We start from the raw sequence: 27,870 nt of genomic DNA, 5'->3' as shown, positions 1-27,870 counted from the left end.
ACCCTCTGTGTTCCCATACGGCTCTTGTGTGAGAAGCAAAATCGAAGACCAACTACCAAAAGAGTTGTGTTTCTGGCTGGCTGAGATTCGTAAGGTCCCATCATGTCAGACATGTTGCGCACATCTCACGATAAGCAAACCATTGTGACGCTTGCGATCAATCCATGTCAACCCCGCTTCATGAACCCGGCGAAGCTCATTTTTACTAAGGAGTAACGAATATTGCTGACAAATGTGTGCACCATATTGTATCGTACAGAGACGCAAACCCACAACATACAGTGGCTTCGTTGAGGGCACGTTTTGTCAAGTACACTGTAGAAAGAACGTAATAGTTCGCACATTGACAAGACGATGTGATTCTTGACCGGAAGCGGAAGACGGGGACAAGAGGATTGGAACATGTTGGTTGGGTATGATTTATTCTACGATTCGTCCGGCCATGTCAGCCTAGTGCGGCAACAAGATTGTGTTTACTACTGGCCAATCGGTAGCTTGACTATTCTGACATGGCATCACGCGAATCAAGTCGTGTTGTATCTCATTTCGTAGCAAGAGCTACGGGACAGCGTCACGCAAAGACAAAAGGTATGGGGCTTGCGCTCAAGGCTTGCAGCGACCAAAGTAGCGGGGGTACAAGCAGCAGTCGCGGACGGTGTGCTGCTTGCAGAGCCAGGCAAGGAAGCGCTCGAGACCAAGACCGTAACCGCCGTGGGGAGAAGAACCGTACCTGGAGTTGTGTTAGTAAGGCATGATGGACTGATGGAACAAGTATCGTGGTTGACTTACTTCCTCTGGTCGGTGTACCAATAGTACGCCGCAGGATCGATACCTTCCCTTCCGTATGCAGCCATGAGCTCGTCAAAGTTGTCCATCCTCATACTGCCACCAACAATTTCACCGACGCCGGGCATCAAGCAATCTACACTCTCGGTAACCCTTGCATCGTCCTTGTCCTTTAGCATGTAAAAGGCCTTGATCTCAGCAGGGAAGTGAGTCAGGAAAATGGGCCTGTTGATGATGTCTGTCATGCGACGCTCAGCAGCCTCGGCGATGTCGTCACCAAACTTGTGCGGCTCGCCCTCTTCGTTGGGGATGTTGTGCTCGACGAGCCAGTCGATGGCGTCTTGGTACTTCATGCGCTTGAAAGGTCGCTCTGGTAGTTGGAACTCGGGGTTGAGGTCCATGATGTACTGCTTGATGACAGGATCGGCCATGGTGAGTTCAAGAACACGGCACATGACCTCCTCCAGATGGTTCAGTAGATCGTCAAAGTTGATGTAGTCGAGCTCCGCTTCAATGTGCGTGTACTCGGCTAGATGGCGACGTGTCAGCGACTTCTCTGCACGGAAAGACTTCTCGATACAGTAGACGTCGCCCATGGATGGTAGACAAGTCTCTAGGTAGAGTTGAGATGACTGGGTGAGGTAGGCTTCCTCGTTGTAGTAACCGAACTTGAAAAGCGTAGAACCACCCTCGACCTGGGTTTGGACGAGCGCTGGCGGGCTGACCTTGCGGAGTCGGAGTTCCTTGTAGACCTGGTTGAATGCAAACTCGACAGCGTCGCGGACAATCAAGACCTTGGATGCAGTCTCTCCGCGCATGGTGAGATGTCGCAGGTCCAATAGTGTCGCGTGCTCAGTGTCCTTTGAAACCCTGTTGGTGATGGCATCGTCGCCACCAGCAGCCTTCCATCCGTCGTGGATCTTGTAGTAGTCGACGTGCAGTTCGCGGTTGTTGGGAGCGTGTGCGCCCTCGGGAATCTTTCGCAGCTCTCCGAAAACCTCCATGCTGGTCTCGCGGGTCAAGGTAAGGGCGTCGTATGTCTTTGCCAGTTTGCCGGTGAAGATGAGCTGCATCTGGCCGTAGCCGTCTCTCAGTGTAACGAACATGACATCCTTTTGTCTTCGCTCGCGATGCACACGACCGAAGACGCGTACGCGTGTGCCTTTTGTGTCCTTGCCATCTCCTAGTGTGATCTTGTTCGCGTCGGTATCGTCGAGCTTGATTCTGACGGGCGCTGGCAAGCTCTTGTCCTCTTCCAAGACAATCTTCTTTGCTTCGTCCAGCACCTTGTTGCGATCGTGCTCCTCCTTCATGCGCTGCGCAAGCAGTTGCTGGTCCTTCTCCTGCTTCTTCTTCTGTGTTTTGGCGTAGTTGACTGCCTTTTTCATGGCCGACTTTGCTGCCTCCTTCCACTCCAGCCTCGATGCCGCATCCGCGCCCTCTGCGACCTCGCCGGTGACGCTCTTGCGTGTCAGGAACTTTGCCGTCTCGCCGCGGGTGAGGACAGCGTATCCGAGTGACTTGTAGGGAAGCGACTCGTCGCCGGTTTGTTCTGGGATATCGTGACCGACATCTTCGTCGATGTAGTAGGTAACATCAGCCATGATTGCGGTATGTGCAGACTTGGGGCGTGTTCAATGCGTCGTTGTCACGCTCCGAAATATCTTGAGTGGTTCGCGGGGTGAGTCAAGAACCCCTCCAACAATGCTCCGTGCGCGCCCATGTGAAGCGCTCTAATGTATCGATAAGACTCATACTCCCAGTTCCGCCTCCCTATCTGGCGGTGAAGTGTCATATCAATGCCATGTATGTAAGGTTTCACACACAAAGTTCGCCTATCTGTTCGGCTCAAGGAATAATCTCCAATCGTGACTTGCTGCTTGGATAGGACATGACGCTTCGGCATAAGCCGACAGCTCACACGTCTCACGCCATCGTCCTAACTTTTGAAACTTGTATCTGGTGACCTAATTCAAACTTAATAAATATGTCCGAATGTGAAACGACTGCATTAGGGTATTGCAAGCCGAGGTCGCTCTAATTCCGCGCTGACAAACAGACTAACCTCCAATGCATACTGTTCTATATCACGTCATATGTGATAGTTACTTGGTGCTCCAGCGAAATCGCTCATGTTGTCTTTCATAGTTTTCGACTAAACAATGGCGGATCCAAATCTCTACAAGTATGATTCCCCTCTAAAGGGCTATGAAGGCCTCGAGCCACTACCAAAGTATGTTTTCCCTCTACATGTCGACCATAATGGCATTTGTGGTTGAGACAACGACTTACAATCTACAGCGAAAAGGCTGCAGATGGGAAGTCATATCTGAACCCACCAGCCGAGACTAAGAGCGAGGCATATACATCTTTTGTAGCTCCTATAGACAATGGCATTCGAGGAGGCTTCGAGTAAGTGTCAACGAGGCCAGTTGGTTTCTGGTACATCTGACAGTGACCAGCGCCCATATTTACTTTCTGCAGTCCGACAAAGAAGAGGTCAAGTTCGCCACTGAGCTGTGGGAGCGAGTACGTCGAGAATGTGAGCACGAGATTCAGACATTTAACTTGCTTATACGCTGATCAAGCACAAGTTCCTGAGCTGCGCATCTACCGAGTATGGGATCGACCTGTTGGCCCTCATCCTATTGCCATGTTTGAGGTGAACATATTCACACCTGGTGTGTATGATAACTGTCCAGGCTGGAACCTTGACTGACAACGAACAGAACAATTTGGTGCTTTCATTCCCTGGCTTGTCATCAATAGGGGGCCATTGTCTGTTCTGATCCATCCGAATACTGGTGACGAGTTGAGAGACCACACCCAAAGAGCGATATGGATGGGACAACCACTGCCTCTGAGCACGAAGATATTCAGAGAAAAAGATGAGAAATCATGAAGGGCGAACATGGAGACAGTAGAGCATAGGTATTATTGAGTGACGTCTTCTGGTGTGCTCTACTCCATTAGGGTCTCTGGCGCTTGGGAAGCCACATTCTGCTGAATCACTTCAGCTAAGCCATCCTCATGACTTATTTCGGCAGCCTCTTCCAGTGGCATGCTCGTGGTGCTGTTCGCGCAAGCCCTCAAGATCAATCAATTGAGACCTTTATAACTCCTAAGTGCTTGTTGCGCGTCTGATGTATCGTAGAGCCCGACTGCTCTTACACCTTGGTCTCGCCCTTCTTCTTTTTCTTCGTCTTCTTGGCCTTCTTCTTATCTCGCTTCTTCAGTCCGCTCATTCCAGCCTTGCAAGCCTCAGCATACCGCGCATAGAAGCCATCCAAGTCATCTGGCTTGACGATGGTGCTCAGCTCGATTTTAGGGATATCTTCTCGGTCGGTTCCCGCCTTCTTGCTGCTCTTGTTGTTGTGTGCACGGATCAAGACAGGCAATGGCTCTTCAGGATGTGTGTCCCATAACGGGTCGTCGGCGACTTTGCTGGCTGGGGGCGGTGCCGCAGACGTGTCGAAGGTCATGCGCTTCTGGACTAGGTAGACGCTGCCGTGGCCTTTGGTGCGCGTGTACTCGAAGAGATTGGCGAGCCGAGTGAAGAACTGGCCGGGTCAGTCTTTGCGGAGCACTTCATAGAATGACATGTCGTACCTCGTCGTTGGTTAGGTGGTCGCGCCCCATTGTGAAAGTCGAGTGCTATATTATGCGCGCCATGTGGTAGGTTGCATGGTGGGATGCCCGCGGCCGTGGCGTGGAGCGGAGTACGCGGGGAAATCTCTCATCCAAACTCCGACTCGTCCAACTTTTTTGCGACCCTAACGTCTCGACCATCTCAACATGCGCCCAACCTTTGGAGGGCCCAAACTGCCCGTCGAGCTGCGAAACCAACTTGGAGGTGTGTTCGACATGCTCTGCCCATGATTTGTTACTAACGCCACCAGATCCAGCCAACAACAAGCGACGAAACGGTCCGCGCAATGGGCCGCCGAATCGCAAAGACCGGCGCAAGGCTGATCGCGTAGAGAAGAAACGGCAGAACAAGCAGGTCAGACGGCCAGCGCCATCGCATCCACACAATGGCCGCGGACCACGCCGTGAGCCCGACGACGACGATGACGACGACGAAGAGGAAATAGATTGGGACAATATTGAATCCGACGCTACACCACCCCCGATCGCTGCGAAGGAATCGCCCAAACCGCTGAAAAGCATTCTCAAGGCAAAGCCATCCCAGTCTGAAGAAGCGTCACCACCGCCTGCCAAATTATCGCGCGCTGCTCGGGAGAAATTGGCGCAAGACGATGCCGAGATTGCCAAGTTGGAGAAGAAGCTGGGTGTAAAGAGCAAAAAGAGATCCAAGGGCGCAGACGATGGCCTGGACGACATATTTGGCGACCTCGGAGACTTTAGCGACGAAGAAGATGTACAACCTACAAAGAGGAAGAGGGATGAGGACAACGATTGGCTCGCAAGCAAGAGGCGGAAAGCTCTGGGTCAGGAGTCGAGTGCGGAAGAAGACAGTGAGTCGGAAGGTTTTGGATCAGACGATGAGGACCTAGACGTGGAAGAGGCAGACTCCGATGAGGATGATGAGACAGAGGATGGCTCAGATGACGAGGACATGGAGGAGGACACTGAGCCAGAGCGACCGCGCGTACGAGAGAATCCATACGTCGCCCCTGCTGCGCCAAATGCTCAACCAACCAAGTACATACCGCCTGCGCTGAGAGCACCCCCCTCGTCAGATACAGAGGTTTTGCTGCGTCTCAAAAGACAAATTCAAGGTCTCTTCAACAGGCTCTCAGAAGCCAACATATTGTCAATTCTACGCGACATTGAGAATATCTACCAAAACAACCCTCGAGGCTACGTCAACAACACACTGGTCGACCTACTGGCTAGCATGTTGTCGGACCCAACAGCTCTCCTGGATACCTTTGTGAACTTGCACGCTGGTTTCATCGCTGCCGTGTACAAGGTTATTGGGCCGGACTTTGGTGCGCAAATAGTGGAACGCATCGTTGCAGAATTCGACCAGCACTATCAGGCGAACAAAGACGGCAATGGAAAACAAACCTCCAATTTGATATCCTTGGTAGCAGAGTTGTACACCTTCCAAGTCATCGGCAGCAACATCGTTTTCGACTACATCCGATTCTTCCTTGACGAGCTCACAGAGATCAACACTGAACTTTTATTGAGAATCGTCAGAGCAGCTGGCCCACAACTACGACAGGATGACCCAACTTCGCTCAAAGATATTGTTGTTTTACTGCAAAAGTCTGTGGCAAAAGTTGGACAGAGCAACCTGCCCGTCCGAACAAAGTTCATGATTGAGACAATCAACGATCTCAAAAACAACAAGATGAAGACTGGCATAGCTTCCTCTGCGATTTCCCGAGAGCATACGATCCGCATGAAGAAGCAATTGGGTACACTGAACTCAAGGAACCTCAAAGCAACAGAGCCGCTACGCGTTGGCCTAAAGGATATCAAAGACACGGAGAAGAGAGGAAAATGGTGGCTGGTAGGAGCGAGTTGGCGGAATGAGCCAGGCAACGAGGAACAGCCCGAGGAGCCAAAAGGAGCTGGCAAGACTACAGCGAAAATCGACATTGAGGACGAAGACAGCGAAGTCGATCTCGTACAGCTTGCTCGTGAACATCGCATGAACACAGACATTCGGCGCGCCATTTTCGTCTCCATCATGTCTGCGAGCGACTTCAAAGACGCCCAGATACGATTGAACAAGCTCAACCTCAAAAGATCCCAAGAGGCAGAGATTCCACGAGTCATTGTTCACTGCGCAGGCGCTGAAAAGACGTACAACCCATACTACACCGTCCTTGCCCGCAAGATCTGTTCAGACCACAAGACACGGAAGAGTTTCCAATTTGCGCTCTGGGATATATTCAAGAGCCTGGGAGAAAAGCAAGACGGTGCAGATGATTCTGACGACGACGACGACGACGACGACGACGACGATGCGGGTGGCGACACATCTCTTCGAAAACTGGTCAACCAAGCCAAACTGTACGGCACACTAATCGGACGAAAAGCTTTGCCCATCACTGCTCTCAAAAACCTCAACTTCCCATATCTGCAGCCCAAAACCCGGACTTTTGTCGAGGTTCTGTTAGTCACTACAATCCTGGAATCGCTAAAGTCATCAAGATCAAAGGACAAACGAGATGAACGGGCAGTGCGCGAGGTGTTTGTGGAGGTAGACCAGGCCCCTGAGATGATTGCTGGGTTGCAGTTCTTCCTGAAAAAGGCTGTTAGCAAGACGGAGATTGTCGAGCAGGCGGAAAAAGAAACCGTGCGGTGGGCTTGCAAGTCGATCATGGACATGTTGACGAAAGTGCTGGCCACGACGACTCTGCAGGAAGATTGAGGAACGGAAAGGAATAGATTATTCAGCATCAGATATCGCCAGAATACCCTCTGTTTGCCTTGTATAGTAATGCGAAACCCAGTTTGCCGCGACACTTGGACGAAGATGTTACGGAGTCGATGTGAGGCACTTTGTCAGCTTGGCGCCACTTGACCCTACGGAAGCCGCATAGGCCTTCCCGGCCGAAGCTCCGCAAAAAGCTCAACCACATCTCCCACTCTACGCCCCATCCATTGACGCCTGTCATCCCCGCCGTACACTTTACGGCTTCTCTTGGTAGCGATTCTTCGGCAGTCTCCACCATGTTCCGTTCACTGGCACCCCGCGCCATCCAGAGGGCGGCGCGGCCCGTCTCCCAAAAGACATTTTGCGCCTCCAACATCTACTTCCAGAACCGGTTACGACGAGGCTATGCGTCGGAAGCTGGTAAGTCGCATTGCCGTCAAGACTTGCATGGGGACGTTTGCTGATTGCTGGACAGAGGAAAAGGACCTAGTCATCATCGGTGGTGGTGTCGCAGGCTATGTCGCAGCCATCAAGGCGGGACAGGCGGGCATGAAGGTTAGCGGGACAAGGACGTGGAGAAGTCAAGCTTTAGAGAGCTAACACACGGCAACAGGTCACCTGTATCGAGAAGCGTGGCTCCCTCGGTGGAACTTGCCTGAACGTCGGCTGCATTCCCTCCAAGTCGCTCCTCAACAACTCGCATCTTTACCACCAGATTCTCCACGACACAAAAGGCCGCGGTATCGAAGTCAACGATGTCAAGCTCAACCTTCCCGCCATGATGAAGGCAAAGGACACCTCCGTGGCTGGCCTCACCAAGGGAATCGAGTTCCTTTTCAAGAAGAACAACGTCGAGTACATCAAGGGAACTGGCGCGTTCCAGGACGAACACACTATTGCTGTCAACCTGGTCGAGGGTGGCGAGACCACCGTCCGCGGCAAGAACATTCTCATCGCCACTGGCTCTGAGGCTACACCCTTCCCCGGCTTGACCATCGACGAGCAGAAGGTCATCACAAGCACTGGCGCTATTGCGCTCCAGGAAGTGCCAAAGAAGATGACCGTCATTGGCGGTGGTATCATTGGACTTGAGATGGTAGGAACAATTTTTTTGATTCGCAAGGCGTTTCTAACGATTTACAGGCCTCCGTATGGTCGCGTCTCGGTGCCGAGGTCACCGTCGTCGAATTCTTGGGTCAAATTGGTGGCCCCGGTATGGACAATGAGATCGCCAAGCAGACGCAGAAGATCCTCCAAAAGCAGGGTCTGAAGTTCAAGCTCAACACCAAGGTTACCGCAGGTGAGGTTCACGATGCTGGCGTCAAGGTCAGCGTTGAGGCTGCCAAGGGTGGCAAGGAGGAGAGCGTAAGTTCAGCGTAGACACCTCGACCCAGAAGCACCGCTAACAGTCACAGCTCGACGCTGACGTCGTTCTCGTCGCCATCGGTCGTCGCCCGTACACATCTGGTCTTGGTCTGGACAACATCAACCTTGAGACCGACGACAGGGGCCGCTTGATCATCGACCAGGAGTATCGCACCAAGATTCCCCACATCCGCGCTATCGGAGACTGCACATTCGGGCCTATGCTTGCCCACAAGGCCGAGGAGGAGGCTGTCGCTGCCATTGAATACATCCACAAGGGTCACGGTCACGTCAACTACGGCGCCATTCCTTCCGTCATGTACACCCATCCTGAAGTCGCCTGGGTTGGTCAAAGCGAACAGGAACTCAAGGAGGCTGGTGTCAAGTACAGGGCCGGAAACTTCCCCTTCTCCGCCAATTCAAGAGCCAAGACCAACCTCGACACCGAGGGCTTTGTCAAGTTCCTCGCAGATGCTCAGACCGATCGGATATTGGGTATCCACATTATTGGAGCTAACGCCGGCGAGATGATTGCTGAGGGTACTCTTGCTCTCGAATACGGTGCCAGCTCAGAGGGTAAGTCGAAATGCAATTCCTCGTTTCGTGACAAGATGTTAACGACATTGCAGATGTTGCCCGAACATGTCACGCTCATCCTACGCTTGCTGAGGCGTTCAAGGAGGCTGCTATGGCCACCTACGACAAGGCTGTTCACTACTAGATTCCCCCACGTTTTTGGTCCGGCTTTCCTTTGTGCATCAGCGACATGATGTTCGAGCTCTCAAGCGCGCGAGCGGGGAGTTTTGAATAGTATTTTGTAGAATATATCTGATGCGTCATGTTCGCCAATTAAAAGCTTGGGAATGATGTGCTTGTGATGTGGAGCCGATAAGGCTGATGTACCCTGCTAGTGGCGTTTTGTCGCGTGCACGTAACGCGTACCGCGATTTGGGATACTGATGTCAATTCCACCCGCTTCGGACCGTTTTCACCCATACACCACTCTCCCTTCCACACAAGACGCCATGAGTAACGACGAGATCGAACAGCGCTGCACGGAGCTACGATATGAATTGAAGGCCTGGGAAAAGAAGTTCTCGGCAGAGAACAGTGGCCGAAAGGCGGGACGCGATGATATCAAGGCCAATGCGGAGATCTGTACGTACAGAACAGTTCCGGTCTCGCTGCAGTCATGCTGAACATATGCAGCGCAAATGTACAAAGAGTACAACAAGCTACGAGTACGATTGTCAAGCAGGGCAGCGCCGCAGACCCCCTCGAAGCGAGCCCCAAGCCGGACAACGAGCCTCGATGTCGAACGCACACCAAAAGCCGCACCCAAGCCCACCGTGTCCACGCCGATGAAGAGAAAACGTGAGGATGAGGATGCAGGAGAGAACGTAGATGTAACAGAGGAGCTTCTCTCTCCACAAGGACCCACCGTCATAGGGCCTACGCCTCAGCGCGACGGGATAGTTCTAGGTCTCTTCGACATGCTCCCGTCTGGCACACCGAGCAAACCGAGGACTGTGTTAGGAGACGTAGGGTTGAACGTGCCGCAAACTCCGAGTAGGCGACTTCAAGATGCAGCAAGCGAGGCGTCACTAGAGTCAAGAGCAAGGGGAGAGCGGACACCACTGTCAGCGGGGAAGCGATTTCTTCTGAACCAATTCGTAACACCGAAAAAGAGAAGGTTAGACGAGGAGGGCACGCCGTCATCTACGACTCGGGGCCTGGCTACACCTGCGTTCCTGAGGAGAGACAATGCACTCAGTGCTATTGATGAAGAGGACGAGCCAATATCACGACCAGCACCTTGGATGCGACGCGGACTTGGACGTAGCCTGAGTTCGATGATACAAGCAATGAGGAAAGACGAGGACGACAAACTTGATGAAGAGGCCGACATTATGCGCGAACTGGAAATGGAGGAAGAAGGCATCGCCGTCCCGAGGAAACCTAGAGCGCCACAGATATTGATACAAGATAGCCAAGCGGTTATGCCCCTGGGGCCAGACCGAGGTCTTGAGTCTGACGAAGATAGTGAGGAAGAACCAGAACTCGGTCCTGACGGCAAGCCACGAAGGGTCTGGAAAAAGAAGGGGTTGAAGAGGCAGACGCGGCGTGTAATAAGTAAGATATTCTGCATTCACCAAACGAGCTATATGACTAACAGTTTTCAGTGCGCCCAAACATTGTAAAGCCCAAACCAACGCCAGTACAACAGACAGACGACGAGCCAGAAGGAGAACAAGCAGGGGTGCCAGAAACTCAAGTGCCAGCGGTTCTGGAAGATGAGTTTGGCTCAGACTTTGACGGAGATGCCGACTACGCGAGTGACGCTTCACATACCCCGAGACGAAAAGTGCCGGCAAAGAAGGCAGAGCAAGCAAAGGAGAAGCCTGTCAAAGAGGGTGTCCTCAAGACGGCGGCACGCAAGATCAAAGCCACGGCAAATGCTAATTATCGGAGGCTCAACATCAAAGGCAAAGCAGGGACCGGTGCGAAGGGCAAGTTTGGAAGGAGGAGATAAGGAGAGATGACGTGATGTAGTGAACTCACGCCTAGACATCAGTAATATGTTGGAACTATGGAGCGGTCAAAGTATGGGCACGTTGATTTGCTCTGGTATCGTACTCAGGGTAGAAGATTTCCACAAAAGTAATCTCTGCTGTTACACGCGGTAAGGCGTGGCGTGCTGACTACCCAATCGGTCATGTAGGGCAGATTATGTATACGTTCAAGACGAGATGTCAGCTGCAGTATCGCAAACAAGAGCAGACCAATGCGAAAGCAGACCAGTTGCCAGTAGGGATATTCCCACGGCTGAGACAATGTGACCGCATAGGTCATCTGCAGGTATTGGTGCCTGGTCCGCGTGGGATGATCAGGCTTGATATGTCTGCAAAACAACTTCAGCAGTGCTTTTGCCCTCATGAGTCCGTTCAGTGTGTTTGAGACGAAGTGAAATCAATGGCATATATTCGCTACAGAACGTTTGAGGGCGGATATGACGCGGCGTGGCGGTCGGGGAGCACGCTAAGCCCAGCACCTCCGACGCCGACAGTCTCCCGCCGTATACCACCGAAGCTTCCACTCGCCGCAACAAACACCCCAACCACATCACGAATCCGGCCCGCTCACCCCCCTCGTCCAATCTCCATATCGTCGACCCGCACTACCCAAACCGAACCACCGCACACCATGGCTGAAAGGGAACTCTCCACGGTGCTCCAGCAGCTCCACCAGACGCTCAAGTCGCACAACTACCAGCAGTCGACCTCATTACTAGGCAAGGCCAAGATTGCCCTCCTCAACCTCAACGCCCTCATCCCACAAGAAAAGACGCCACGGAAACATCTGCAGCTCGCACGTGAGACGCTCGAGCTGGGCGCCATCATCTCCATCCGCCTCAAAGACACCGAGTCCTTTACCCGCTACTTCCAGCAGCTGCAGCCCTTCTACTCGCTGCCAGAGTCCACACTTCCCAAGGATGGCAGCAATTCCAGCAAGGTTACGGGACTCTACCTGTTGCTGCTGTTGAGCGAGGGCGACTACGCGGGCTTCCACACGCTGCTCGAGACGCTCGAGGTGGCGGCTGCGCAGGCAGGCGCGAAGCTGGAGGCTGATCAGTTTATTCAGTATCCGATAAGACTGGAGCAGGCGCTCATGGAGGGAAGCTACGACAAGGTGTGGGTGGAGACGAAGAGCGAGAGGGTGCCTGGCGAGGAGTTTGCTCTATTTACAGAGGTACGTCACTACCATCTTTGTTTATCATGGACTTGGATCATTTGCTAACACACTTTCAGATTCTCATCGGCACTATCCGCAAGGAAATCGCGTCGTGCAGTGAGCGCGCATACCCCTCCATTCCCATCTCCGACGCCAAATCTCTCCTCTTCCTCGACTCGGAAGGCAGCGTCGTCAACTTTGCGAACGAGTGCGGTTGGGTGGTCAAGGACGGTCGGATATACTTCCCCCAGCAGGAGGACGAGCACATGAGCAGAGACATTTTGGTTACTAGCGATCAGGTCATTGAGAACACTCTTGGATACGCGAGAGAGCTCGAGACTATTGTCTAAGGGAGTGGCATAGAGGGGATAGCACCAGCGACGCTGTGGGCTTGGTGGAGCAAACGAGTAGAGCCGTGTACGATACAAGCATCAAGACACGTGGAGCGACAGCAGCACGAGGAGGTGCAATATCAATGACAGACCATAGATAATGATCATCATCACCACAAATTTTGGACAACGACTCCTTTTCACTGCACCCGATCGACAACATTCCGTAGGCAGACTGCTGCCTAAGACATAGGTCAGGCCTGATTCACATACGGAGTGAGGACAGAATTTTGGATGCTCTTTTTGATTTTATGCAACACCAAGTATCGGAGCGTAGCATATGGACTTTTGGCATGTGCTCGAAGCACATGTGCATTGACTTTTTGTTTTGCATAGTCGACCACGCGTGTAGTAGCGTAAGAACATTTTGAGACTGACAAAGTATGGCTCCGTAGATGAAAGCGTTTTTGAACGCATGCGACCTTTATTGCGAGATTCAGGCTAAGAGAAGAGACAAAGTCCATGAGCTTTCGAGTTCATACGTTTTTTTTTTGAGAAGATATCATTTGAATGTTAGTGATGGGAAGAGAAGAGGTCAGGGCGGGATAGACGTCTTTATACACAGATGACACTCTTCTAGAGTAGAGTGGTGGATTTATACTCGGATATCTGTTCAGAAGACTTATCGATCGCGGTTAATGTACGCATTTCCCTAAAAGAACATTGACTTCCGTCAACCACTTTTTTGGAAGAATGTGATGGAATATCAGCATTACTCCAAGGTAGTCGTTTCTATCGGCACTCTTGTCTGATATTTTGATGTTCCCTTTTGCAAACATGTGAAAGTTTCTTGTAGAATCTAATTCTACTAGCCCTTAGACATTAATCTATCGTACTCTCCGTTCAAACTTAGAAAATGCGCAAAATATGTAGACCATTTCAAGGAAAAAGCTGGAAACAAAGATATTGAGACCATCTCCCTCGTCTTAGGTCTGCCCATTGATGGCTCGTTATCTGTTTTCTTTTGGGTAAAGTGTCCAAGTGACTGTTGGGGGAGAAGATAAAGAACACACAGAGCAGAGGGGTGTTTAAGTACTTTCTTCCCGACTTGAGCCACGGCTTCGAGCTAAGATTGCGTTTGCGTAGTGACATGACCCTCGACTGTCTCTTTTATCCAGCAGTATTGCATGTTTTCGAGTCCTCTTGTTAGAGAATTTGTAGCAATCTCGTTTCGTGCTCCATCTAGCACAAAAATCATGTACTAATTGTGTCGACTTTTTAATGGAATTTGAACATCATGATCATCTGATATAAATTTCGGAAATCCGACTTTGAGTCAGAAAGCGGAAACTTAAATAGACGCGGCTCCAGAACACTCACTATAGTTGTAGTAACCTTACATTGTATTATTTGTAATACAGTTTGAATGCCGCATCCCATGTTTACAGTTGGCACCTCCTCAATCAAACACCACTCCCATCCGTCCCTGTGCTTTATGCGTGTTCATCAGCTCGACCATCTTCGGCACCTCCTCAAGCTTGAAGGCGGTCATATGCGGCTTGATGTTGTGTTTGGCCGAGAACTCAATCGCCTCCCTCATATTGTAGCAAGCTAGGATAGGTCAGCTTCATTTCCGTGTGTGAATAGCGTGCTTGCTTACTCCCGTTACTCGCCCCCTTGACCTGATACCTGCCCAAAGCGATATCCAATCCATTAAACTCAAGCGGCTGCTGCGGGATACCTACAACCATAATCAATCCCTGACCAGGCTTGACAATCGCCGGGCAATCGTCATAAGACTTCTTGGACGCTGTGAAATTGACGGCCGCATGTACACCGCCTCCGGTTAGCTCTACAATCTTCTTCTTGTAGTCTTTGTCGGTCAAGGAGTTGAAGGTATAGTCCGCGCCACAGGACTTGGCTTCCTCTATCGCGGCGTCTGTGATGTCGATGGCGATGACTTTGTGGCCCATGACTTTGGAATATTGAATGCCCATATGGCCGAGACCACCGCATCCGATGACCGCGAGCCAGGAGCCGGCGGGTAGCTGGCAGTCTGCGATGCCATGATAGGCCGTCACACCTGCGCAGAAGAGGGGTGCAGAGAATTTGGGATCCACTGGAGCAGTACAATTAGCATGCCATCAATGTTCGCTCTGTGTCCGGCGTTACTGACGGTTTTCGGGTAATATAATGACCTCCCTGGCATCTACGACAGCGTACTCGGCGAAATATCCGTCCGCGCTGAATCCTTGTATCTTTGTCTGTCCTGTCGCGCACCATGCGTTGTGCACATTCTTGCAAGTGTAGCATTCAAAGCAGCAGTCGACTGCGCAAAGGAAGCCTACAGGGTCGCCCTCCTTGAACTGCCTAGCTACCTCGCCCGAGCCGGTCGACACTACTCTGCCGGTTCCCTCGTGGCCAATGGTGACAGGGTTCTTGCCAAGAATGAGGCCTTGCTCATTAGACTCGAAGAGCATGACATCGGTGTGGCAGAGCGATGCGCAGCCCATCTTGACTAGGACCTCGTGTTCGCGCGGTGTTGGGATGGGCACCTCGTTCAGGTGAAGTTTGTTGTCTCGCGCATCGTACTGTTGCGCACGCATGGTTTTCTCTGGCATTGAGCCCATGGTGGTGAGAGCAGTTCAAGGACAAGGTGATGGGTACGCTTGATGTAGTGTTACGTATGCAGTGTGGGCGTGAGAATCAGGGTGAAGGGGAAATGAAAAAGAGCAAATGGAGAGTGGGCAGCACCGACAGAGACAAGGCAAGGTTAAAAAATTCCGACACGTTGTGCAGTGGAGACATATCGATATGTCTGCCTCGTGCAATGGTCGGGAACTGTCTACCGCTGCATGACAGTGGAGTGAGGGTGACCATTCCCGATAACCAAGTAGACATAACCCCGCGGCGCGCAATCACGACGCTGAAACCGAGCACAGCAGAGAAGCCAAGGGGCGGGATGAAGATGGTCGATGTATTAGTAGTATTATATCGCTCGAGCGTAACAGATGAATCTAAACTGGGTATACAGAGGGTATATGCTGACGAGATCGTGTGGTATGTAAAGCGCAGGGCTTTTGTGACAAAAGAAACAATGAAACGGGTATCGAAGATTGCGTGCAGTATACGGAGCAAGGTGGACTCGAGAGCCCCGCACCATCCCTCGTCACCATGGCTCGGCAGGCCAGATCTAGACTCCGTGCAGGCTCCGGCCCATGCGTGGGACCAGGGTGTGCGTCGGCAATGCTTCCTTTCTGTCCTCGATCCAATGGTCGGACGTTTTATTTCTTTCTTTTTCGTAGCAATGGGTATCTTGGGAAAAATTGTTTTCAAAGGTCAAACGGGTATCCAGGTCGTCGAAGCCATGTTGCGAATAGGCGCTGTGGGGAATCTGTCGCAGCGACCCCATGTCTCTGCAAAGCCTCGCATTGGTGTTGTTTGCACGCAGGCAATAGGACAGTCGAGTAAAGTGAGTCTTTAACGCACCCAAGGCAGGAATCGAGCCCAAACAGCCTTCTTCTTCTGCACAGGCGGCCGCTTTCCAAGGTTGGCCATGTACAGAGCGTAGCTTCTCTCCATCTTCTCAAAGGCCTCTGCCTTTGCCTTTTCGCATTCGAGCGGGTCGTGGTCCCAGTCGGGGTTGCTTTCCTGAGTGTGGTCGCCGTGGTAGCGAGGAGAGACTGACGGCCAACCGAAGTCTCTGACAAGGAGGTCTGTGGGCGGCGAGGACATGTCCGTCTTTTCGTCAATGACTGAGAGGTTCGACACGCTGTACGAGGACGAGGACGATGAGGAAGAAGAGTAGGATCGCGACATGGTGATAGGAATGGTGAGCGGGGATGCGCGGGTTGCGACGCGTAGGTGAAGAGTTGATGACGGCCTTGGATGCGTGATGTGCGGGCGATACAGAAAAAGAGGCCGAGAAGGGAGCGAAAGTGGAATGATGGAGGATGGGGTAGCAAGTGAGCGGGAGAAGATATTATTGGGGTGCTATGTCATGGCCTGCTGGCGATGGGTTGGGGAGCGCTGTCAAGAGGTCGAGGATTAACAAGAAAGCCTTGAAAGTTGCGCGGCTTGAGATTGAGTGCCAGGCCAGGCCAGTCAGTGCGCGTCAGGGGCGGTTGGTAGCCAGCGCCACACATTCCTTCCAGGCGCACGGCAGCTTTAAACTAGCGACATTAGACCTCATTCCGGCTATGGGACACTGCACCTGCAAGCCATGACGTCCTAGCTGCCGATCCTCCCCGTGCCTGTCGACTAGCGCACCCATCTACAACGTGCATGCACCCACGTTTCATCCCAGCGCTTGCATTGCTACATCTATCACTACTAGCATGTTGCTCATCAACCACTCTACTTTCGTCGCCCGCTCAGTGTCTTGTCCAAGTTGAATGCCGCTGAAATCAATGCCAGATGGCTAAACGCCTGTGGTGTGTTGCCCAGCTGCTCGCCCGAACGTGCAATCTCCTCTGAGAATATGTGCAGATGGTTTCCGAAACTCAACATGTTTTCGAAAATAGTAACCGCTTGCAGCAAGTACTTCTCGTCGTACGCTCCAGCCTGCCCATTGTCAGTAACTAAACAAAATGAAATGGGGGGACGTATGGCGCATACTCTTGTCAAGGCCTCGACCAGCCAGAATGTGCACATGCTGAAAGCGCCCTCCTGCCCGCCTACGCCATCGTCGCTCAGGGCGTGGTTGTACCTGTACACCAAACCGGTGCTCGTCAGACCGCCCTTCTCAGGAGCCTTGAGTATACGGTCCAGAGTCTTCAGGAACCGAGGGTCAGTCGGGGAGATGAAGAAGACCAGAGGCGCAATCAGTACAGCCGAATCGAGGATATCGTTCGACTCGTAGCTCTGTATGAAGCATTCCAACTCCGAGTTGTACCCCTTCTCCATGACCTCTTCATACATCTCGTCGCGGATCCGGTACCATTCGGCTCGATGCGGACACGGAAAGCTCCTCTTATCTGCCAGGCGTAGTGCTCGATCGAGCGCGACCCACAGCATCATCTTGCTGTATACAAAATTCTGCTTCTTACCACGTACTTCCCAGATCGACATGTCCGACTCCTTCCACACGGTACAAACGTAGTCCGCAATCTCTCGGACGAGAAGCCATTGGTCGTACGAGATTGGACGCCCAAATCTATTCACAAGATAGATTCCATCCATCAGTTCACCGTAGATATCCAGCTGTACGTGGAAAGCTGCGCCATTGCCGATCCGTACCGGCTGGCTGGCCCTGTACCCTTCCAGATGAGGCAGTTCGAGCTCCGGTATGTCTGTGCCGCCCCAGATGGTCATCATAATTGGCAAAGCCCCTTGTCGTGCTTTGGCCTCTTTGACGCGCTGAAAGATATAGCTGATGTAAGCTTCGGCTTCATTCTTGAATCCCATCCTGAGAAAAGTGTAGATGGTGAAAGACGCATCGCGCACCCAAGAGTAGCGATAATCCCAGTTTCGCGATCCACCAAAGTCCTCGGGCAAAGAGAACGTCGGCGCAGCAACAATTGCCCCGCTGGGCTCAAAGGTGAGCATCTTGAGAATCAGCAGGCTCCTAGTAACCACCTCTTCCCAACGACCTGTATATTTGCTTTGCTCTACCCACCTAGCCCAGTACTTCTGGGTACTGGTTTGCAACTCTTGGACTAGTTCCGTCTCGATCGTGTCTGGATTATGGTCTTCTGCATCACGCAGAATGAAGGACACGGCCTGCCCTTCTTCCAAGGTAAAATTAGCCGTGACGCCAACACCCAAATCCTGCGGCTCTGGTGACTCTTCGAAGACCACTCTTGGACATACGCCGTCGGGTGCATCCCCACAATCGATCGTCGCATTGAGCTCCAGGGATAGATCTTTGGATCGGAATGTGACTCGTTGCAGACCACGTCCCTGGGCAGTCTTGCCCATGTCGGCGATCTCGGTAGTGTGCTTGTCCTGTGCATAGTTGAAAGCAGGGAACACCTCGACGCACACGTCAATTTTGCCCCGCATACATTCTACTCGCCTGACGAGCCACTTCTTCAGATCGGGGCGCTCGGGAACGCTTCCTGTATGGTTGCTTGCGATAACGTTTTCATGATATTTGGCATCCCAACTCCGGTCATTTGGTCTGGGGAAGAAGTCGACGACGTTCATGACGCCCTCCTCTTTCAGGTAGCGTGTCTGGAGGACGTTGCTTACAGGCAGATATTGTTGCTTGGTTGTACAGGAATGATCGCCGGTCGGACTTATAGTAAAGTGGCCGCCCTTCTCCTTGTCCAGGATCCTGCAGAAAACAGATGGCGAATCGAAGTAAGGCCAGCACATGTAATCTGAATTTGGACATTCGACGTCAGTATGTACTGGATACACCACTGGTACACCGAAGTCACTTACCTATTCCACCGTCTGTCGCAACCATAGCACAAGTCCTCATGTTTCCAATCAACCCATAGTCTTCGATCGGCATGTATCCGTTCGCGGAGCGCCTTGAGGTGGAGGTCTGGGAACCTGACGTGACTCTTTCCATCTTTGGATTCTGTAGTTTTGCGACCTTATGGCTATGTTGTCTGTATAGCTCGGTACCGCTATTCCTATCCAACGGTAGAGGTGTGCGGGTGAAAGATGTGTTGATGACATCCTGGAGAAGCCGCGTGCCGGGTGAACCGGAATCCATTCTACCATCGGCAGATTTGGACATGCTCCGTAAACTAGGCCGGAATAGCTAGATCGTTGTAAATACTGCTTCAAGCGGAACAGTGCAAGCGGGCCGATCAAGTTGTGAATATCATCGTGATGCTGTGTATCGGAAATGGCTCAGCCAATGGACAGTCGTAATTGTGACGTCACAGGCTTCTATCTTGCGACCTCGCGGCTTCCACCTTCACTCGCGTCAGATACAGCCATCATGCTGTCGCTCCATTAATCTTACACATAGTGCTTAGTGCGCCTACTAACTCCAAACATACACATAGGTTCGTCTCTTATCTTTGTATTCATAGACATCACGCCAAGAGCTGCACCAAACCTTGGAATACTGTGTTTAGTTTCCAATAAACCGATCGACACTCTAGTCTCCGATCGAGATTATGATATACTACTACACGTAACATGACTAAAGCAGAAAGCCTTGAAAGTAGAGGTTGGGTCCAAGTCGAAGTGTATACTTCCAGGCACATGTTCTGTTCAATGTCTTCGATTGCAACAGCAGAGAACAAGCCGTTGACTTAGATGCCAAGAGGTTCGCTATGTTCTAAGATAAGAGCGAACCATTGCCCATCACTTCAACTTATATAGTCATTTGAAGTCCTAACTTTGTAGCTGACATTTGACATGAACTCGGGAAGCTATGCGCTTCTCCACTCGTCCTATCGTATGAATAAAGCCACACTGGCATGAGCTTCTTCACTATGGTCAGACTTAATCGCAAAAACTACAGGTAACATGCAGAACTTTAGTCTTTGCATCATTACATTGATCCCAAAGGCTCTATCGACTCCGTGTAAGGTCGGCCAAATATACGGCCAGCAGCGAAGGCCTCTAAGAGGCTCCTGATAACAATCTCCTGGCTGTATCTTTATACTAATAATCTCATGTCCTCACGATGCTGTATCAAAGGACACTTTATGCGTCATAGATAGTGTAGATAACTGGTGCGATGCCACCAAGGCTCAACAACTTCTTCGCTCACCAAGATCATTCTTGTATGCGAATGCAGTTAGATGACTGTCCATATTCTTTGATGTTGTTGAGAACGTAGATTGTCGGGAGCAACGATGACATCACGACACGTCCTTACTAGACCTTACTGGACCTTACTGGACCTTACATGTGAGAACACCAACCAGCGGATAAGCCGAAATGTTACATCTGGTAATTACAAACATACGGGTGTTACATTAGGGGAAAGTGATGGAATAAGAGCTTTCGATTCCCCTCTTTTGCGCTCCACTTAATTCACTTCAACATCAGCGTGTCTCTACAACTTTACAGCCCAACATGCAATCAATTCTTCACAAAGTCGTCGGACCCAAAGAGGTCCACCCAGAAAACCTCGACGGGCGCGTCGCAGTGGTTACCGGTAGCGCCCTCGGAATTGGGTACCGCTATGTCTTACCCGCTGTTGGGTTTCCGCTAACATGCTTGAAGCTATGAAGTTAGTCGCGCGCTTGCCCTCGCTGGCGTGAAAGTAATCATGGTGAACCGCAAAGAAGAGCAAGGTTCTGAAGCCATCGCTAGTATTAAGAAAGAGAAGGCAGATGCCGATGTTGAATGGAAGCATTGTGATATGGGCAGCCTCAAGGAGGTCAAGGAAGTCTTCTCTGGGTTGCGCGATTCACTTGAGCGTCTCGACTTCCTCGTGCTCTCTGCTGGAATCAATACGTCAGTAAAACCCATATAACGAACAGCATGTAAGACACAGACTGACCTCGTTGACGAAAATTCAGGAACCAATATGGTGAAGACGCTGATGGTATCGATCGCCACTTTGGCGTGAACTACCTAGGCCACTTTTACGTATGCAATCAGCTATGGCCAGTGCTTCGAAAGACGGGAAAGATGGGGACCAAGCCGGCACCACGAGTTGTCTTCGAGTCAAGTGAGATGCACCGTACAGCGCCACCGGATGTGCACTTCGCAAGTATGGACGAGATCAACGACAGTTCTATGGACCCGACGCGACTTTACGGACGCACTAAGCTGGCCATGATCCTGTGTGCGAAGTTTGGTCTACGAGATCGCGTCATCAAGCCCAACGGCGATAACATATACGCTCTCGCCGTACATCCAGGCGCAGTCAATACAGCTATGCAGCAGCAGTGGAAGGACGCATACCCGGGCATTACTGGCAAGCTACTGGCAAATGCAATGCTTTTTGCTGGTCGGGACGTTGAGCAGGGCTCGTACAGTGCGCTTTGGGCATGCACAGCAGATGAGATTGAGGAGAAGAACATGAATGGGTTCTATTTCAGTGACCCTGTAAGTCATATATTTCCTATATTGGACATATCAACTGACCTATGATTGCAGGACCAACCAGGCAAGGAGACCTCTCAAGCCAGCGATGAGAACCTGGGTGCCGCTCTGTGGGATTTGAGTGAGCGCATCATCAAAGACAAACTGGGTCAAGATGCGCTTGTAGACTGGGCTGCGAAGGAGTAGAACTGTGACATGAGTATGACGAGTGTAGCTCCAACTACGTTCATCTCAATGTTCAACGAGTAATGATTAGTGTAAACATCAATGATTAATGTAAACACTTTAATATTCAATTCCATATCAAAGCCTACAACAGCCTAAGTATTTTGAGTGTGTCACATCAGCTCTGATTTCAAAAGTTTGAGAGATATGAAGCTAATTGACGTTTGAAACCAGTGTGACTATTCTCTAAAAAGGCCTGGCCGATCCGCCCGGCCTTGGGTAATGAAGCCACTGTGTCACATAGCTCTCGATAGAACAAGGATTCTTGCATCTCCGTATCTTCAAGCAGAATGAGGTTGTCGTCCTCTATCGACACGCTGACTTTTCGCGGATCCTTCGCGCTCTCGGAAAGATATTCATAGACAAACAGGAAACGGGATTGCGTCGATTATCTCTGGATGAGGAGGGCGATATTAGACGGCCTCGAATCTGCGTATGCAAAAGCTTGAAGAACAGGCACCAAATTCCTGTCTGCTATTTCCCAGAGCTGGAGGTGTAGCATCATGTGACGAGGTATTGGCGTATGGTAGAGCGCGAAGCTCAAGCCCCTTTGTATGCTTGGAGCGACGCGCTCTCGTTTTTGTGACGTATGACCTAGCCAGATGTCTTCAAGAGTTGGAGACACTCGCTTGTTTGAGCTGGTTGGAGATGCAACGCCAGAGTTCTGCGATGACTGCGTGGAAAGAGCGATCGAAACGCCACTACCACTGCGAGGGCCATGTTTGTTCATGTTCTCGCTACGTGTGTATGGGTTGCTACTGTGCGCTCTGACCTAAACCAAAGACTCTGCGTCTATGTCGGGGCTCCAGGAGGTGGAATGGTAATCGGCGTTTTGGAAGAACGCAGCCACGATATCGGCCATTGCAGGAGCGTCCTCATGAAGTATCATGGCATATTCAGAAGCCTCGGTCTCATACTTCGATGCGCGCCTGAAATAGTCCGAGGAAAGAGAGATGACCTGATCGTGATTTCGATACACGATCTTCTTGCGGACCCTGATTTCTGGAGCGCAAGAAAACCTCACTTCGAACGTCTTCTTCCAAAGCCCCAACTGGATCTTCTAGTCTTCTCTCGTGGAGGATCTTGCTCCCGCATCTTCCTGAGAGCAATGATTCTTTTGATCTCCTTCAACTGGTTCATGTTCTTTTCAAGTATCGCCGTCTCGTCCGCTCCTATATCGAGTAGAAGGATAGCGAAGTCGACTTGTTTGTTTGCGAGAGCGTGATCGAGTACAGAGGCGGGTTCGGTATCTTTAGCGTGAATATCACCACCAAAGACGAGTAGAATGCGGGCAAGCTCGACATGGCCGCGCATGGCTGCGAGATGAAGAGGGGCGCGTCGGTGGTCGCCTAGAATGTTGACGAGTGCGCTTGGCTCTGGATGCTGCTCCAACATTGTTTTGACCTTTTCAATTAGAGCAGAACCGTCCTTGCACTGCAGTACTGTTTTGTGAAAGTCCCTCCAATCTTCGCTCGGGTTCAAGGTGACCGGCGTTTGGTCGGAGAGTATGCTTTCGTCATCGGCGTCGGATTGAGTCAGAAGAGCGGTCGAAGACGATGAAGAGACGGAGGGACGCGAGGATGAGGTCGTGGTTGAGTCTCTACGGATTTGTAGTGGCTCTAAGATGGTTTCGGGGTTCGAGAACCATCTGTCGAACGCGGTGGGGTTATTTGGAATGGTTGGACCCTCGTCGCTGCCTTGCGGGATAGGTGGCTGGTTGCGGCTATCAGCGAGAGCTTCTATACGAGCTACTATCATTCAACTTACTACTGCCATAGATTCCGAAGTGCGGCGCATATAGGAGTTGAACTCACTAAAATACTATATTAGAAATGTAAGAGCCAAAAGTAGGTTTGTACGAACAGATGCGAACAGACTCCAGTGACTAGAACGATATCCATCAGGCATTGCCGTATCTCGTCGACGGCAACTTCAATATCTTTGGCTACCGCATTCATCTTTAACTCCAAGCGGACTTTGTCGACAAAAGTCTCCGTACTCCGAGCTTTCAAATCTAATATCTTAGGCTTGATCTCTCGAAAATTGTTGCGACATTGCGTGATCCTTCCACGAACAAGAAGTGACTGCTCAGTAGCGCCATCATACTCCGCTTCCTGGTATTTTGAGTTGAGAAAGCAGACCATCCGATGCAAGTCCGCTACTTTGCGGGAAAGCCGGTCGACCACTTCGTCTATCTCCCGCACAGCGTCAATGTAAGTCTTGCATCCTTTGACGACAGCAACTCCGAGCAGTGCGATTGTGATTATGCTTGAGACCGGCTCGGCCATCGTCGCTTCAGCTTCGTAAATGTTATCGAGGTCTGCTTTCTAGCGGATCGTCAAAAAGGCTCAAAATAGGGCTATGTTGCGTCACAGGAATATTGCTAAATGCGCGTGCGAAAGTGCAACAAACGTTATGGATTTAGTATCGACTTTACTTGAAGAATGCATATCGTGAGGAGTCTCAAGGACAGAGGAAGGGGCTGAGCAGAACGCCTGGAGTCTCGTCGTGACCAGCGACAAATGAAAGGGACGGGTAGTGTGAGAAGCACACGTGTAAGTTGGGTTGACGTAAGTGTCAAGTATTAGATAGTCGAATGGGCCCATGCCGGGTAAAGGTGGGGATGAGCCCGATGCACCAAGGGCTAAGGGCAACCTCAGCCGTGCCTGGGGGAAGCGGGGAAGCTGGACAATGCACTATTGCAGATCAAGCAGGCAGCCGCTCATGTGCCGTCTGTACAGATCCCCCAGCTTACCTGCGACGGCAGGTATCGCCTGGCCCAGTGAGGATATGTAATGTCTCAGATCTCACAATCTGGAGGCTCATCTCACAGTCGCGCAAACCTGCGTTCATCTAGTAAGCTGGAGACGCAATGAGTATAACAGATGCCATTGTGGTTGCGCATGCCTGCTAGGTAAACCACAAGGCAGTCTGCGAGAAAGGAGGCTGAAGGGAAAACAAGGTGTCACCAATAAATCTAAAGCCACAATGTGATGCAATAGCTGACCTTCGTGCCAAATGCGGGTTGGTAGCCTCTGTTTGATTGGCCATCATCTTCTGGGCCTATGCAGCCTAAGAAGTGGCAACAGTCCATACCAAAGGTAAATGCAAGGCAACCAATCCATTGGGAATAAAGGGATCACAAGAACTCATGAAATTGCTCAGCCTCCCCTGGGAGGGTGAATGTAGGCAATATGACGGTGAAGGACCTCGATAGTACATGCCGTATGCATGATGGAGGTCCTTAGTTGCAAGAACCGGTCAGCCTTGTAGGCGTCGGCCTATTGCGAAAAATGGACATATATTGTTGTATCCTGGCATGTTGTCGTGCAACAAACTAGGCTTGGAGCAGCATATTCCGGTAGAGAGTTTTTGCCCACTATGAGAGCAGTAGATCGTGCAGATACAGTCGGTAATCGAAGATTGGCGACAAACCGAGTGCGCTCAACGGGCGCAAGACAGACGTATGTGCATGAAACAGCATATTTCGAGTGTGGCTGACATTCCGTAGCATAGATAATCCGTTCTTGACATTTGATGACACAAAAGCCAATCTCAATACTGGGAGAACCGAACTCGAAGAATACGTTTGGCAATTTGCGGCATTAGCAGAACTAAAAGATCGGTACGAGTTGCTTCAGTTCGGCGCACGACTCGCACGAGACAAGTTCGAGACTATCAGCAGATATGCAGATGAGCTTACAGGACCGGAGAAGAAGCTGTTAGAGCAAGAAAAGGACAAGAGTACAGGGTTCTGGAAGCAGTCCAAATTCTTGCGCGCGACCATCATGACGGCGAGCCTCGCAGGAATGATCCAGGGTTGGACCCAAAGCGCGAACAATGGCACTGCCTATGGCATGCCAAATGAGTTCAAGCTATGTATTCACAAAGACGATGGATGCCCTTCTTCTGACCTTTGGACTTTTGGAATGCTGAATGCCATACCCTTGCTTTCCGCGGGTCTCTTTGGCACACTTCTGGCCGATCCACTGCAAGAGAACTTCTTGGGGAGGCGGGGTAGTGTGATGCTCTCCTGTGCTATCACGATAGCCTCAACCATCGGTGCGTCGGTTACGCATAATGTAGGCCAGCTCGCAGCCTGTCGGGCCATCAACGGGATAGCTTTAGGCGCAAAAGCATCGATAGGTAAAAAAGGAGCATTGTCATTGTTTGCGTCGAATATGCTGATGCCATGTAGTTCCCATATATGCGGCTGAAATATCACCAGAGCATATTCGGGGCGCGGTTCTGGCAAACTGGCAGCTTGCGGACGCAGCGGGTACGTGTCCCTTTTTACTCAAACGGCGTAGCATACTAAAACCGTCAGGCATCTTTCTCGGATTTCTTGCGAACTTGTTGGTCGTGATATACGTGAAAAACGCCGCATCCGCGTGGCGCATCCTTACAAATACGGTGCTTATTCCCACGATCCCGCTATTGGTCATGATTTACTTGATGCCGGAATCGCCTCGGTACTTGATGAAGCATGGAAAATACCGCAAAGCATTGGAAGCGTTCGAGCAGGTTCAAACTACGCAGTTGTTAGCAAGTCGCGATTTCATGTATGCGCATGCACAACTGGATTTCGAAAGCCGACTGTTGAAGGGAGAGGATAACCAAGTTGGCAACCTGGCCGAGCGCGTAGACATCAGCACATCAAGCTTCCCTGACGAGCCATTCCTGACGACACCAGATCGCGTGCAGCTGGAAACGATGGTATCGCAGGCATCTATGTCGCCAGGTCAAGTTATCCAGGACTCCAGTACGGAAGCAACAAATAGAGGAACAAAAACCGAGCTAGGAAACAGCCACCATCCCCACAGATCGCAGACTGGGCAGAACGAAAGTTCCAATATCGAGCTTGCGACTCTGAGCAGAAGGTGGAGCGATGTTACAAGCTTAAACCTCGATATCAAAGACAAGCGAGTGAAGAGGAAGAGTAACCCCTACTCATACAACATTGGTGTCAACGGCTACTACAAGCGTTTGAGAGAGCTGTGGTCCAACAAACGGTGTCGACGGGCGTTGCTAAGCGCCTCAATCTCCATGATCACTCAGACACTCACTGGCGTTAATACAATAGCGTTCCTCGGTACCATAGTCTGGAAGAACGCTCTTACAGACAACAGCGACCGAACTGCCGCGATAATAGGTCTGGCTTTCGGAGCAGCAAACTATGTGTTTGGACTCCCAGCATACTGGTCCTCGGACCGACTAGGACGGTCCGTCATGCTTTTGCTCGGCTTGCCAAACATGGCCTGGTCGATGTTGGTGTTTGCCTTCCTCTTCAAGATCCCGGAGTCGGAGGCGTCCGTCCGAACCCCGATGATCAGTATCTTCGCTGTCATTTTCGTCGCCTTTTATGCTCCGACGGCGGGCACGTCTCCGTTCTCAATTGCCGCAGAAGTCTTCCCGCTCGTGTCGAGAGAGGCTGGTATGGCCATCTCGGTCGCTATCAATCTCTCAGGCGCTGGCGTATTGGTCTTGGTCTTTCCGTTCCTGTTGAATAGCATTCGACCGACGGCTGCATTCTCAATCTTTGCCGGCCTGAACTTGGTCGCCTTTGTGTTGGTGTACTTGTTCGTTCCGGAGACGAGAATGCGGACGCTAGAGGAGCTGCAGTATACGTTCGATTTACCGACCGGATGGCATGTCGCGTATCGGGTGGGGTACATACGGCAGCATGTCTGGGAGAATTGGTGGAAGTATCTGACTCGCAAAGAGGTCGACCCGCCTATTGCATTCTATGCATGGGCGCGAGAGACTTGTAGGGAGAGGGAAGATGGCAGCTGAGTAGTGTAGCGAGATGCGCCGGAGAAGGTTACAGATGGCGCGCAAGCTCCAGGCTCGAGGCGACGCGACCCACTTTCGCCAAGCAAAGAACCGTGCAGGTTTGTCATTGACACTCTCATGCTGTGCCATAGCTTCACTCTAGAACAAGACAAGCTTGGATTTGATCGGACCGATATGCCTTGGAGATAGCTCAGCGACGATTCCCAGATGCTGCTTACTCAAACAAGAAGGTTGCAGTGAATGTGCGGGGGTGGTGTATCGAGGCTACTGCATCGCATTGCACCGCTCGTAGTGGTGGGCACGGATCGGGCC

At 51.3% G+C, this 27,870-nt stretch overlaps 10 protein-coding genes across 10 annotated transcripts; 5 read left to right on the top strand and 5 right to left on the bottom strand.

Annotated features, from left to right (window-relative positions):
• Positions 1–603: 603 nt before the first annotated feature.
• ACET3X_007355 (uncharacterized protein) lies at positions 604–2,390 on the bottom strand (the record flags this gene model as incomplete). The annotated part of the gene is made up of 2 exons (XM_069453492.1): positions 604–730; positions 790–2,390. The coding sequence occupies 2 exons, from the start codon at positions 2,388–2,390 to the stop codon at positions 604–606; spliced, it is 1,728 nt and encodes a 575-aa protein (XP_069304518.1).
• A 558-nt stretch (positions 2,391–2,948) lies between these two features.
• Positions 2,949–3,688, top strand: ACET3X_007354 (uncharacterized protein; the record flags this gene model as incomplete). Its single annotated transcript, XM_069453491.1, has 5 exons — positions 2,949–3,019; positions 3,088–3,198; positions 3,249–3,328; positions 3,381–3,467; positions 3,516–3,688. The coding sequence occupies 5 exons, from the start codon at positions 2,949–2,951 to the stop codon at positions 3,686–3,688; spliced, it is 522 nt and encodes a 173-aa protein (XP_069304517.1).
• A 265-nt stretch (positions 3,689–3,953) lies between these two features.
• ACET3X_007353 (uncharacterized protein) lies at positions 3,954–4,499 on the bottom strand (the record flags this gene model as incomplete). The annotated part of the gene is made up of 2 exons (XM_069453490.1): positions 4,396–4,499; positions 3,954–4,346 (listed from the first exon to the last, which is right to left on the bottom strand). Exons 1-2 carry the CDS (start codon positions 4,423–4,425, stop codon positions 3,954–3,956), a joined length of 423 nt encoding a protein of 140 aa, XP_069304516.1. The 5' UTR covers positions 4,426–4,499.
• Positions 4,500–4,581: 82 nt separating this feature from the next.
• ACET3X_007352 (uncharacterized protein) lies at positions 4,582–9,356 on the top strand (the record flags this gene model as incomplete). The annotated part of the gene is made up of 8 exons (XM_069453489.1): positions 4,582–4,639; positions 4,686–7,107; positions 7,311–7,564; positions 7,620–7,699; positions 7,758–8,240; positions 8,288–8,509; positions 8,560–9,085; positions 9,139–9,356. The coding sequence occupies 8 exons, from the start codon at positions 4,582–4,584 to the stop codon at positions 9,228–9,230; spliced, it is 4,137 nt and encodes a 1,378-aa protein (XP_069304515.1). The 3' UTR covers positions 9,231–9,356.
• Positions 9,357–9,534: 178 nt separating this feature from the next.
• On the top strand, positions 9,535–12,591 carry ACET3X_007351 (uncharacterized protein; the record flags this gene model as incomplete). The annotated part of the gene is made up of 5 exons (XM_069453488.1): positions 9,535–9,667; positions 9,719–10,642; positions 10,693–11,023; positions 11,503–12,259; positions 12,319–12,591. 5 exons carry the CDS (start codon positions 9,535–9,537, stop codon positions 12,589–12,591), a joined length of 2,418 nt encoding a protein of 805 aa, XP_069304514.1.
• A 1,441-nt stretch (positions 12,592–14,032) lies between these two features.
• ACET3X_007350 (uncharacterized protein) lies at positions 14,033–15,203 on the bottom strand (the record flags this gene model as incomplete). The annotated part of the gene is made up of 3 exons (XM_069453486.1): positions 14,033–14,184; positions 14,234–14,692; positions 14,750–15,203. 3 exons carry the CDS (start codon positions 15,201–15,203, stop codon positions 14,033–14,035), a joined length of 1,065 nt encoding a protein of 354 aa, XP_069304513.1.
• Positions 15,204–15,905: 702 nt separating this feature from the next.
• On the bottom strand, positions 15,906–16,392 carry ACET3X_007349 (uncharacterized protein; the record flags this gene model as incomplete). Its single annotated transcript, XM_069453485.1, has 2 exons — positions 15,906–15,956; positions 16,063–16,392. 2 exons carry the CDS (start codon positions 16,390–16,392, stop codon positions 15,906–15,908), a joined length of 381 nt encoding a protein of 126 aa, XP_069304512.1.
• A 537-nt stretch (positions 16,393–16,929) lies between these two features.
• Positions 16,930–19,093, bottom strand: ACET3X_007348 (uncharacterized protein; the record flags this gene model as incomplete). Its single annotated transcript, XM_069453484.1, has 3 exons — positions 16,930–17,136; positions 17,191–18,896; positions 18,961–19,093. 3 exons carry the CDS (start codon positions 19,091–19,093, stop codon positions 16,930–16,932), a joined length of 2,046 nt encoding a protein of 681 aa, XP_069304511.1.
• A 1,469-nt stretch (positions 19,094–20,562) lies between these two features.
• ACET3X_007347 (uncharacterized protein) lies at positions 20,563–21,726 on the top strand (the record flags this gene model as incomplete). The annotated part of the gene is made up of 4 exons (XM_069453483.1): positions 20,563–20,663; positions 20,713–20,946; positions 21,012–21,543; positions 21,595–21,726. 4 exons carry the CDS (start codon positions 20,563–20,565, stop codon positions 21,724–21,726), a joined length of 999 nt encoding a protein of 332 aa, XP_069304510.1.
• A 3,420-nt stretch (positions 21,727–25,146) lies between these two features.
• Positions 25,147–27,558, top strand: ACET3X_007346 (uncharacterized protein; the record flags this gene model as incomplete). The annotated part of the gene is made up of 4 exons (XM_069453482.1): positions 25,147–25,229; positions 25,277–25,911; positions 25,964–26,044; positions 26,093–27,558. The coding sequence occupies 4 exons, from the start codon at positions 25,147–25,149 to the stop codon at positions 27,556–27,558; spliced, it is 2,265 nt and encodes a 754-aa protein (XP_069304509.1).
• Between the last annotated feature and the right edge of the window lie 312 nt (positions 27,559–27,870).

Source organism: Alternaria dauci, chromosome 7 (assembly GCF_042100115.1).
Source record: "Alternaria dauci strain A2016 chromosome 7, whole genome shotgun sequence".
Taxonomy (NCBI): Eukaryota; Fungi; Ascomycota; class Dothideomycetes; order Pleosporales; family Pleosporaceae; genus Alternaria; species Alternaria dauci.
The sequence above is the reverse complement of the archived record's forward strand: the minus strand, read 5'-3'. Positions and strand labels throughout refer to the sequence as shown.